We start from the raw sequence: 12,945 nt of genomic DNA, 5'->3' as shown, positions 1-12,945 counted from the left end.
ATCTCGATCTTTCTGATGACATCCATTTGAAGTTGTCTTTCCACAATTTCTAGCAGAGGACTCTTGCAGCTAGAATACAGCATCCGCTCTCTTATGCTGCATGTGTATCCAGGCATTGAATAAATAAAAACTATGGACTCTAAGTAGTCTCCTTCGTGGGAATGCTTATACAGGAAGAAATGATAACGTGCCGAATCTTTGGGAATCCTCTTTGGCAAATCTTTCAGTTCTGTATTTGTTGTATTGGCCAAAATTATAATTTCATTTTTTATATCTATTTCCAACTGCACATAGTTCAGCTGTCTGTTATTCAGTTTTTCCAAAGCTTGGAAAGCTTCTCGCGAAATAGGAAACGCTACTCCTTGTAGTGTTTGATGCTTAGTGTCCACACTCACGTCAGTTTGCACCTCATTAATTTTAATCTGTCGTAACTCTTCCTCCGCTGCTGTCAGTGGAGCCGGGGAAGACTGCGAGAGCAAATACTTCTTATACCCGTGTAATGACACATCTTCCTTTACTGTACCAAACACTTCATTCTTAATGTGGCCACCACCAAACTCCTTTTTCAGAGTTGCTCTTGTTGCTGCGTACAACATTTTTTGACGAACATGAGAATGATCAGGAGACCATGCAATGAATATCCACTCATATCCCTGGGCATTCTGAGAATCTAACCTGAATAATATATAACAGGGCTGCTTGTCCTCCAACAGGGGCAACACGAAGGGATCGTAATCCTTATCCCAGGAATCTGAAGGCTGACTACACGATCCAACCACAAGCTGCTCATTTTCAATAGATATTTTCAGAAGTCTATATTTTCCATTTCTAGCTCTGGCAAAGATATCTTTAACATCTTCACTTGCTTGGATGCCGGTCTGGTGGGACATGGCGGCGGCGCGGGCTCCGGCGCGGAGTGCGGCGAGCGGCCCCGGCCGGCGGCTCCAGGAAGTGGCGGCGCCTCCGCCGGCCGGCGCGTCATTCCAATGAAGTAATTTTTTAAAAGTATACAGTGAAAGCTATGAAAATTTCAAAATCTTTTACCATTACCATTGACTTCTCTGGTATACAACTCAATCAAATATAAATATCATTTTTATGTTATTTACAATCAACAAAATTTTTAAATGTAACCTGAAAAAGACAGTGAGCTAGCCACTTAGATAATGTAAACTGTAGAATTGAAATTTACAAAGATACTGAAATATTCTATATGAGAAAGTAAAATATACATAGTTCCTTGATATTTAGAATATCTTTTGTTGAAGTACTAAAACATTTTAAGTAATGATTTACCAGAAAAATTTCTGGGAGTTTTGTCTAAAAATGTTCAGAATATATTTGACTGAGTTGGCACTGTTCACTAGTCAGAACTCTGACCTCTCAACATTAAAATGAAAATACATTAAAGTCTTTACCATCCCTTAAAAGATAGCAGAGGCTGTGGTTAGATTATGGTGCAAACAAAATCTGGAACTTTAATATTATTGTTTTCCTGAAAAGAAGTGTGATTTTTTATAATAACATAAATATCTTTGAATTTTTAATTTATATTATTAAAATGTACATATTCTACTGCTATTTTCAAATAATGTGATGTGTATAATTTTGCAGAGTGCTCTATAAATGTTTCAATAATGATTATTGATAAATAAATCAACCACTCTAAAAATTTCCTTAAGAAAGAGTCATCCTTTCCTAATTTGTACAAATGTGCCATCTGGGCTGGCAGCAGACTTGACTACTGCGGAAGCTTCCTTTCTCCTTCCTAATGACATGAGAGGGAATCTATAATGCCGAGAGGTGCTGGGATCACCAACCTGCCACGTCAAGAAAGCAGAGTGTGAAAATTAAGAGATAAACAGTCCTGGTGATAAGATTGGGGATTATATTGAGCCATCTTCTTGAATAACTCAATTTCCTGGACTACTACATTTTCTTTATTTTATTACATAATTTTGCTCAATCAGGTTTAAGTGGCATTTTCTAGTTTTGCTAATCAAATAATTCTCAAGGATACAAACCCCAAGGAAATGATTCATTCAGAAAGAGCCATTTCCAAGGATTAGAGGGAAAGTCAGTACTTATGTAAACTTTTCTTTGGGTCTCCCAGTGTAAATACCTCGGGTTTCTCTCTGCATCACTATGTAATGGTTAATGACATGGCCTTGATATGGGAAAAATCTGGGTTCAAATTCCTTTGGGCTACTCATTAATGGTACATAAGGATACATATGAGAATCACATGGGATAATTTAGGTATAAAACTTTGTTTTAGAAGGTGATAACCATAATCACTTATCTTCCTTTCTCTGTCAAGGATTTAAGTATCTTTTTTTTTTATTTTAGGGAAGGGTCTACAGGGTATTCAGGGTCTCACTACTAGATCAAACTCATAGTGATCTGCCTATTTACAGCCTCCCAAGAGCTGGGATTACAGGCACACACCACCACACCATCTCAATTGCCATCTCTGTGTGCCTGGGGCGGGACTTGCATCACAGGCCCAGGGATCAAACCCCTGGCCCCTGTGCCTGCTTGCAGGTGCTTTAATCCACTGAGCTATTTGGCTGGCCCTTTAAATATCTTTTTATTCACCAATTGTTTTGTCTTTGGGTTTTATATTCACCATTCTATCCCACAAATATTCCTTGAATATGAAGTATATACTTTGTATGCTCTGGACTGTGAATTCAGGAATGAGCAGTGTGAACAGAAATTTCTCCACTTTCAAAGAGCTTATGCTGAAGCAGGTAAAAATGAATAAGCAAACAAATTTTTGAATAATGAGAAACATTATGAAGACAATACAATAAGGGTGTTGGATTCAGTGTCAGAAACAAGGGCCACCTTCCACTGGGAGGACTTTGGTGCAATGAGGAAAAACAATCCTGCAATGAGAGCATCCAGATCAAGGGTAAGGCATGTGGAGTGGACAGCAGGACAGCAAGACGTAGGCAAGGCTGGTTGGTAGAAACATACAGGAAACAAGGGGACAAAGACTGGTTAGGCAGGAAAATCATCAGTGCCAGCTTGGCTAGAGGATTAATGAAGATACTATTCTAGTGCAACTAGTGCTTTCCAACCACCTTGTGCTTTAGGAGTGTGTATATGAGGGTGGAAAGGGGAGGACAGTGGAGGGAAACAAACAGGATGGAGGAGGTAGAGAGAAGAAGAGAGGTGGGAAGAATAGAGGTAGACAGAAGACAGCAGACAAAGAAGAGGAGAGTAGAGGAGAGGGAGGGAGTGCAAGAGAGAAAATATGAATGAATGGGGATGGGTGTTGGTGCTTACAACTCCAGTAGCATACAGTTTTTCCATGACCTTGACTGACATAGGTTCAGAATCATTGCAAAATTGTCCACTGTTTTTTTTTTTTCTTTTTTAATTTGAGGGGTGATGGAAACAACACAGCGATTGTGGAAGACAGAGTGAATCACAAAGTTTTACATGAACAAAAGAAGAAGCTCTTTTCAGATTTGTTATAAAGTCAACTGCTTACTATGCTATCTATTCTGATCAATGGGTGTATGCAAGAGACAGTGAACTCACTGGGAAAGGCAGGTATGTGGATAGGGAAACAACATTAGTAGAAGAAGAAAGTTTTTATAATGAATGAACATAAGCAGCTCTTTTAAAAAATCTAAAATTTTTTCTGCTGGTGGACACCGCGGAGGAAGCATCATCAGGCTCTCTTCTGACTGCCGTCATGTCTAAGTCAGAGTCTCCCAAGGAGCCCGAACAACTACGGAAGCTCTTCATCGGAGGGCTGAGCTTTGAAACAACTGATGAGAGTCTGAGGAGCCATTTTGAGCAATGGGGAACACTCACAGACTGCGTGGTAATGAGAGACCCGAACACCAAGCGTTCCAGGGGTTTTGGGTTTGTCACTTATGCCACTGTGGAGGAGGTGGATGCAGCCATGAATGCAAGGCCACACAAAGTGGATGGAAGAGTTGTGGAACCAAAGAGAGCTGTCTCAAGAGAAGATTCTCAAAGACCAGGTGCCCACTTAACGGTGAAGGAGATCTTTGTTGGTGGCATTAAAGAAGATACTGAAGAACATCATCTACGAGATTTTTTTGAACAATATGGAAAAATCGAAGTGATTGAAATTATGACTGACCGAGGCAGTGGAAAAAAGAGGGGCTTTGCTTTTGTAACCTTTGATGACCATGACTCTGTGGATAAGATTGTCATTCAAAAATACCACACTGTGAACGGCCACAACTGTGAAGTGAGGAAAGCCCTGTCCAAGCAGGAGATGGCTAGTGCTTCATCTAGCCAAAGAGGTCGAAGTGGTTCTGGAAACTTTGGTGGTGGTCGTGGAGGAGGTTTTGGTGGCAATGACAGTTTCGGTCGCGGAGGAAACTTCAGTAGTCGAGGTGGCTTTGGTGGCAGCCGTGGTGGGGGTGGTTATGGTGGCAGTGGAGATGGCTACAATGGATTTGGTAATGATGGAAGCAATTATGGAGGTGGTGGAAGCTATAATGAATTTGGCAATTACAACAGTCAGTCTTCAAATTTTGGACCCATGAAGGGAGGAAACTTTGGAGGCAGAAGCTCTGGGCCCTATGGAGGTGGAGGCCAATATTTTACCAAACCACGAAATCAAGGTGGCTATGGTGGCTCCAGCAGCAGCAGTAGCTATGGCAGTGGCAGAAGGTTTTAAACACTTCCAGGAAACAAAGCTTAGCAGGAGAGGAGAGCCAGAGAAGTGACAGGGAAGCTACAGGTTACAACAGATTTGTGAACTCAGCCAAGCACAGTGGTGGCAGGGCCTAGCTGCTACAAAGAAGACATGTTTTAGACAATACTCATGCGTATGGGCAAAAAACTCGAGGACTGTATTTGTGACTAATTGTATAACAGGTTATTTTAGTTTCTGTTCTGTGGAAAGTGTAAAGCATTCCAACAAAGGGTTTTAATGTAGACCTTTTTTTGCCCCCATGCTGTTGATTGCTAAATGTAATAGTCTGATCATGACGCTGAATAAATGTGTCTTTTTTTTAAAAAAAAAAAATCTAAAATTAAAGAGTGCTCTAGGGATGGTAGCATTTTAATGAAGACAGAATGCAACAGATAAAGTAGAATTTTGGATGTCAAGAAGTATATACAGGACAATTGTCTTATCTTAGGTTAAAGGACTTCTGGGAGACTGAGTTCTGACACTATTATTGTTTTATGAATCGTAAACTTTTAGTACCTAAGTATTCCATTATTTTGAAGCTGATTTTCAAATTTAGAAGTCAATTTCCATGCAAAGCATATGATTTATTATTATGATTGCTATATGAAGATATGATTACACATTTTTATTCAATTCAATACTTGCCAACAGTATTGAATTCCCTTTAAAATACGTAACTATTGTGGAATATGTATTACAATTAAAATAGTCATATTAGGACCAATGAGGTGACAAGGACAATTATGAGTCTCTGGTGCACTGCATCTCCATCTAGTCTCAGCCCTGACCTCAGCCTCACCTTCTCACATAGAGTTTACCCCTCATTATGTCTTTCCAGTCACTAGATGCCACTTTCCTGTCAAAATTTAAATTCTCCAGATAAAACTAACATGCTAAATCAAGAAATGATTGTGGGGCATACTATAAATTTCCAGTCCTAACTAGGTAAACTGCCATATGTCTATATATTCTCAATACTCAGGTAAGCTGAGGCAGAAGGATCACAAATTCAGTCCCAGCCTGGATAGTTTAACAAGACCATGTCACAAAATTTGAGTTGAGGAAGGGGGTGTCCTGGATACTCAGTACTAAAACAAAACAAAACAAAACAAAACAAAACAAAACAACAAAAGGCTATAACAAACAAAAAAGTTCCTGACTTTTCAAAAGAACTGTTCCTTATACAATTAAACAAAAGTAAAAACATTGAGCTGGGCAGATAACACAGAGGTCTAAGTGAAGTTCCATGTTGGCCTTGGAACCTAGGGCTGAAATTGGGCATGGTGGAGCATGCCTGTAATTCCAGAGCTGGGGAGGCTTGAGACAGGAGGATCACAATGACTCTGAACTGTGTAATGAGACCCTATACCAAATAATTAACTACTTAACTAACTAAATAAGTAATTTTTTTTAAAGTAAAAGCATCATAGAGACAAAATATAATGTTCTCAAGGAAAATTGGATGCAAAGTTTTAGCAATAAACAAATATGACAACTGACAAAGTATTACATCCAATAAATTTGAGAAACTAATACACATTATTATTCAAATGTGGAGGTGAATGTTACTTTTATAGGTTGTAGATACTAGTGATCTAAGTCTTATATTATTGGAACTACAGGATTTGATGCTACTCTGTATATAGATGCCTGACCACTCTAGATTGGCAATGGGGTACTAGATACAATAAATTCAAGCTGTCTCTTTTAAATCTAAGGTTGGGCAAATATTTTCATACAAGCTGAAAAATAAGTTCCAGATTTTGAATATAATGAAGTGAAAATAAACACTCTAACTAAATTCCTTCATCATTTTATTACACAATGGACTTTGATTCAACAAAATGTGGAATCAGCAGTAATAAGTATAGTTAGCTATGTTGAGTTGGCACATGGCATTGTGCTAGGAAATGTATTAAGCTCCCACTATACCTTATCCCAATCCCAGTACTATTCCTGGCATTTTATAGATGAAGAAACAGAAGTCCAAAGAACTGAAATGGCTTGGGAGCTCCAGAATTTGGCCAATTCTTGGTGGATCCAAGATTATTTATTGAAAATCACTAAAGAATGCTGGCTTATATTCTAAAAGGATGGAAGAAAAATTTTGAATGTTTTCACCATAAAAAAATGGTAATGTACAGTGATAATTTTGAGAAGACATATAAGTATACCCTAACCACACACAATGTATACATGCATTCTAAAGTGGTAAAAAGATAAAAATTAAGCCAAAAGTGTCTTAGGAGGTGACATGAAATAAAACTGATATTGAAATATAGACACTCTATAGAATGAAAGGTACACATGGCAGGTTAACCAATAGCCAACTTGTAATATGTGGTTGAACTGAATCAGCTTGGTGCTGGGTGTGGAAGGCCCACCTGAGGGTTGTTGGTAACAGCATAAAAATGAGAACTGGAAGAGAACATGGTATGCTGTTGATTCTCCTAGAGGGGCTTGTCATGTTTGCTTTCTTGATATGAACTCCACTGTTATCATCAGAGGAGCCCAGGAGCTCCCTGTTGCTGAGGATGGCTGTGGTTCTCTTTGGGGAAGCTCTGGTCCTCACCTTCAGCATCACTTCCTGGCTCCAGTGCAGATCTCTCAGCCTGCTTGCACAGATTCTTCATCCCACTGGTGCAGGATTTTTGGCTTCCACCACTGATCTTTGGGCCTTTCCAGTGCAGATTCTTGATGCAGACTTGCACGAGACATACTTGTGGACTCTAAGCCTCCAGCTAGAATCATGTGGGACTTTACCATGGTTTCCAGGTCCCCAGCTGGATTCTTTGGGCCTGTAGTGTGTGGACATATTTTTGGCACTCTTTTACATTTGACTCTTTGGATGAATAATATAAAATGATACTATGAACTATGTGTCGTGTATTAAATATTTTCCCTTATAAGCCCTGACTATAACAGTCCACCCTTCCCTGTCAGACCCTTGACCCTGTGGAATAAACACCCAGCACCAAGGACAGCAATCCAGTTGGTGTGACTAGCTAGCAACGCAGTCTGCTGGAAAGACCCTGGAGAAAAAAGATTCTGCTTGGGACAGATTTTCACATGAAATAGTTCCAGAGACAAGGAGTAGATTGTTTGAGGTCCGGATGAATACAAAGGTGAGTTTCAAATTTGTACTAGACCAAATTTAAAGCATCCAGTCAAAATACATTTTTTGCAACATGTAAACTTAAATGTAAACACAAAACCACAAGTGAATGTTTGAATTAAGAAAATGTTTATGCATGTGTGAAAACTGAACTAGGCAAACTCTCTTGGGAGGTATGCAAAAGTGGGATATTTCAAAGTTAAAAGCAGCCCAACAATTATTGTCATTTAATTAAAAATTTGCAAGGTCAAACACAAAGAGAAACTTGTTATTTACCCATAGGCACTAAGCCCACTGAGGGAGATGGAAAACATCTACCCAGTAAAGAGGAAATACACAGGTATAATGTGATATGACTTTAAATAAATACAAGTGTCTACACACAGATCTTGATGGTCTCTCACTAGATGATTATCAAGTACCATTTTTATAGTCTTTTATTAGCTGGATATGTTCTTGGAATCTGAAATTTCTGATATTACATTTTCTCTGTGAAGACACTGTCAGACATATAAACTTTTTATGAAATCACATGCATTTCTTTTATCCCATCTCTTTTAAAATAAAAAAAATATCTTTAATCAGTAACGTGTCCTTATTAATTTTGTTAAAATTTTAAAGCCACACTTGATCACACAGTATTATTCTGTGTGCTCTATTACACATATAATACTCTAAATTATCTTATTGATTATTATCAACATTGAACATGAAGAAATGATGTATGAAGTCAACGCAAATTTTGCAGATATTTAACACATCTAGAAAGTTGAGGATCAGGAGAGAATGTTTTTAACCTCCTGAGTTTGTGCTCACACTAACTCACAGATGTCTCTCAGTATTACGTTATAAGTGTTCTGTTATTTATAAATTCATTATAATGATAAAGTGGCTGTTAGGGGCATGGTGGCCCACACCTATGATCCCCGAACTTTGGGATGCAAAGGTATGAGGAGTGCAAGTTTGAGTCCAGCCTTTACAATTTAGGGATTTAATAAGAATCAGTCTCAAAAAAGAAAGAAAGAAGAAGAAAGAAAGAAAGAAAGAAAGAAAGAAAGAAAGAAAGAAAGGAAAAAGAAGAACGAAAGAAAAAAGAAAGGAAAAAAGAAAGAAAGACATGATACAGCTTCGTGTGAAGGCCCTAAGTTTCTAGGTTCAATTCCCAGTAGCACAAACAAAACAAAAGAAACAAACAAAAGCAAGCAAGCCTTCTGAGTCCTGCAGGTCCTTGCTCACACTGAGGAATCATTACACTTATTTACTTTGACTAAGCGTCTTCCTGATAACAGCTCTTAGAGATCTCTAGTGTCCATCACTTCCTTCCAGAAAATTATTTTTTTCAAGGAAGTTTTATTTCACCTAGGACTTGATTATAGGTTAATTGTGTTCTCTTTCCCAAAGGTAAGTTGAAGGCTAAGCACAAGGCACCTGTACAAGTGGCTCAGAAATCACTGAGTTTTTGCTGATCTCATCAAATCGGGTCGGCTCTTGAGGGTAAGCTCTGATCTAACATGGTAATCAGAAACACCAGAAAAAGACACACAAAAAGACACAAACAAGCACCACGTCATGACATAGACAGATGCTGGGTTATACCTCTATAAGCCAAGTGACACCATCACAGACTGTAACCACCAGACACTAAAAAGACAAAGAATCCTCTCCCCAGAGGCTCACAGGGAGCACGGTTCTGCCAACGTTGGTTTTAAGCTTTCATCCTGCAGAACTCCTGGGGGTAATCTCTAGTGTGTGTGTGTGTGTGTGTGTGTGTGTGTGTGTGTGTGTGTGTGTGTAAGTGTGTGCTAAGCCAGTAAATGTACTGTACTTCATTTTGGCAATTCTAAAACTTAATATAACCTTTCACACTTTATTTTTAATGTAAGCATATGCGGTAAGAGATAGAATGGAGAAATTCTGATGGGTAGCTACTATGTGTTTTACTTGGTGAGATTTTACTTGACCAGCACCATCACACAAAACTGATGAAAACAAAAAAGTAAACAACCACATAAGTTTTCTTGGCCATTATGTTTTCTGGTAGGTTCACTTTTACTTATTATTGACCAAATATTTAATATTAGCATCTACATGAATTTTATTTACTTGTTTCTTTGTGTTAACATCCTGGCCTTGCCAAGTCCCTCTTTACTTTCATTTTTTAAAAATCAAATTGGTAGGACAGTTTCAATAATTAACACATTGCACACATTCTTCCTAGTAGTTAATTGCTGTACAAGATGCAACTTGATAACCTATTTACAAACACTATTAGAACAAATCCCTCTATTCATTAAGAGAATGTAACTATATATCTATCCTAACCATTTTGAATACACAGATACAAAATGCACATTCATCTGTATCCCTCTTTTTTGTTAAGTTCCGTTATTTGAATATTATAGGTATGTTAATTCAGCAAAACATTCTAAAAGAGTCCAGTAGCCCATAATAGTATTAGGTCTTCCACTTCACTGGCAATGTCAGAAATTGTTGACCTGAGTCCCCCACAGCTCAACATAACAGCATGGCTTTACTTCTTATACTTCATTTTCTACTTTTCTGCTAGAGGATTAAGACCAAGGTAAAGCAAGGCCTACGCAACAAGAGTTGTAGCTTTTGGGTTTTTGGTATTATATTTTATAGCTGTTTGAAAATAATAATCTGGAAGAGTGTCATACAGGATTTATTTCAGTTCTTGGGTATCATAGAAGTGATTACCACTCCATCACCAGCACAAATCCTAGGAACAAGGAACTACATTTAAATAATATTGTCATCTCCATATTTGGAAGGGTGGAGGGACATGCTGCAGGTCCAGAATGCATCCCCCATGCAAATTACTTGGAAAAAAGACATGTGCACAAAAAGTTAGCTACAGTAGAAAGATAAAATGATTCCCAGAAATACCTTTTGACTCAGTTTAAATATAAGCAAAACTGCAAAACAGGATTTTTCTCTGCAGAAAAAAAAAATTTGCTTGTATTGACTTGTGTTTTAATACAAACACCTCAGTGTTTGAATTTCAGATAGTTTATTCTAAATGCAATCTTCTTTACATATGCTCATAAGAGGACTATATCATTTAAATCACATAGCTATTCAATGTTTCCAACTTTAACATGTGACAGGATGAAAATATGGTTAGAATACTTCCACATGCTTTTAGATACTTTCATTTTGCCGTATTTAAATATCCAATTTCAGATTTCTATCATTTTGAAATAGCTCTATCGTATTCTTTGTGGGCAAAACTATTACTTTAGACTTCAATTTTCGACTAATGTAATGTCTGCCTTTGTTAAGCAGACACTGTACTGAAGGCGCAGCCCCAATATTTGAAATTCTAGGGAGTATATTTCCATTACAATGCAAGAAATAAACATTTGTGTTTTTCTAATTTTTCCCTTAAATGTTTTGTTTCATGTTATTTAAAGATAAAGGGAAGATCTGTTTGCTTTTAATTGCCTTTCAAATACGTGTTTCCAAGTCAGTTGTTTTTTGTAAGAAATTAACCTCTTTAGGATCGTATTCTAGGGCCAGCCAAATAGCTCAGTGGATTAAAGTGTGGGGGAGGTGTCAATCCCTGGGTCTGCTGTGCTGGTCCTGCCCCCAGGTGCACAAAGATGGCAACTGAGACTGGATGTGGTGGCATGTGCCTGTAATCCCAGCTCTTGGGAGACTGTAAACAGACAGGTCATTACAAGTCTGATCTAGTAGTGAGACCCTGAACACCCTGTAGACCCTGCCCCCCTCCAAAAAATGATAGTATTCTGAATTCTCCTTTGGGATTATCGTAACAATGAAAGCTGGACCAAATTTTATTGGGTCCTCCAAAATCTATCTCCATTGTATGCTTTCATTGGTGGAATCTTCATTAAAGCCATAAATTTGATCAAAGGTAGTGTGGTTCCAGAAGCATAGGATGAAAAACCAGATATTTGTTTCCTGATAGAATTAACAATGTTCTGTGGATTGAACCTGCCTTTCAAAGTTCAGGGGTTGGTAGCTTAATCAATGCAACAGTGTTCAAAGAAGGAATTGTTAAAAGGGACAATTAGGTCATGAGGACTCTGATTTCCTAAATGGATTAATACCATGAATTAAAGTAGGTTATAACAGGAATGTTTTTTTGTTTTGTTTTTCATTTTTTTCCTGAAACCGGGGATTGAATTCAGGCCCTTGAGCTTGCAAGGGAAGCGATTATTCCACTGAGCCATCTCCCCGGAACCAGGAGTGGTTCTTGATGAAAGGTTAATATCTCCCTGTCCCCCTCCCTCTCAAACATGATTATGCCATCCTACTAACTTCCACCAAGACATCATGCACACTTGGGCTGTCAGCCTTCCCTGCATCCAGAAGGGGAAATAGAGTAGACATTCATTATTAATTGCACAGTGTCAGGTACTCTGTTATAGCAGCATAGAATGATGGCCTGAGACAGAAGAGATCTGGAACTATTTGTGTATAGCTCTTTATGCAGTAAAAGTGTTTTCACTCGGTATTGGACCTTTACAGAAGTAGCCAATATTTACTGAGCATTTACTATTTATCATGTACCTTACCAGCTACTATTTTTCCATAATTTTATTGAGAAACAAATAACAATGAGACAGTTTCAAACCAAATTGGTAGGACAGTTCCAATAATTAACACATTGCGTACATTCTTCCTAGTGGTTAATTGCTGTACAAGATGCCGACATGTTATCCTATTTACAAACACTATTAGAACAAATCCCTTTATTCATTAAGACAATGCAACTATATACCAATCCTAACCATTTTGAATACACAGATACAAAGTGGACATTCATCTGTATCCCCTTTTTTGTTTAGTTCCCTTATTTGAATATTATAGGTGTGTTAGCTCAGCAAAATATTCTAAAAGAGTCCAGTAGTCCATAATAGTATTGAGTCTTCCGCTTGACTGGCAGTGTCAGAAATTGTTAACCTGAGTCCCGTACAGCTCAACATAACAGCATGGCTTTACTTCTTATACTTCGTTTTTATACTTTTCTTCTGGATGGTTAAGACAAAGGTAAAGCAGGACCTATGCAACAAGATTTGCAGCTTTTGGATCTGATAAGGTCAGTGAAATCCCCTCAGGATTTATCCTGAGATCCCGTACCTCAGATTGTTGA

The 12,945-nt window shown here is 38.1% G+C and overlaps 2 protein-coding genes across 2 annotated transcripts in view; both read right to left on the bottom strand.

Annotated features, from left to right (window-relative positions):
- Fam19a1 (family with sequence similarity 19 member A1, C-C motif chemokine like) overlaps positions 1-12,945 on the bottom strand; it is a 657,514-nt gene that overhangs the window by 296,320 nt on the left and 348,249 nt on the right. The window lies entirely within an intron of this gene.
- Positions 3-960, bottom strand: LOC105741953 (twinfilin-1; the record flags this gene model as incomplete). Its single annotated transcript, XM_012514348.2, has 1 exon — positions 3-960. A coding segment is annotated over exon 1 (888 nt), but the record flags the coding sequence as incomplete, so codon positions are not given.

This window comes from Octodon degus, unplaced genomic scaffold, assembly GCF_000260255.1.
Source record: "Octodon degus isolate 3935 unplaced genomic scaffold, OctDeg1.0 scaffold00030, whole genome shotgun sequence".
NCBI classification, from domain to species: domain Eukaryota; kingdom Metazoa; phylum Chordata; class Mammalia; order Rodentia; family Octodontidae; genus Octodon; species Octodon degus.
The sequence above is the reverse complement of the archived record's forward strand: the minus strand, read 5'-3'. Positions and strand labels throughout refer to the sequence as shown.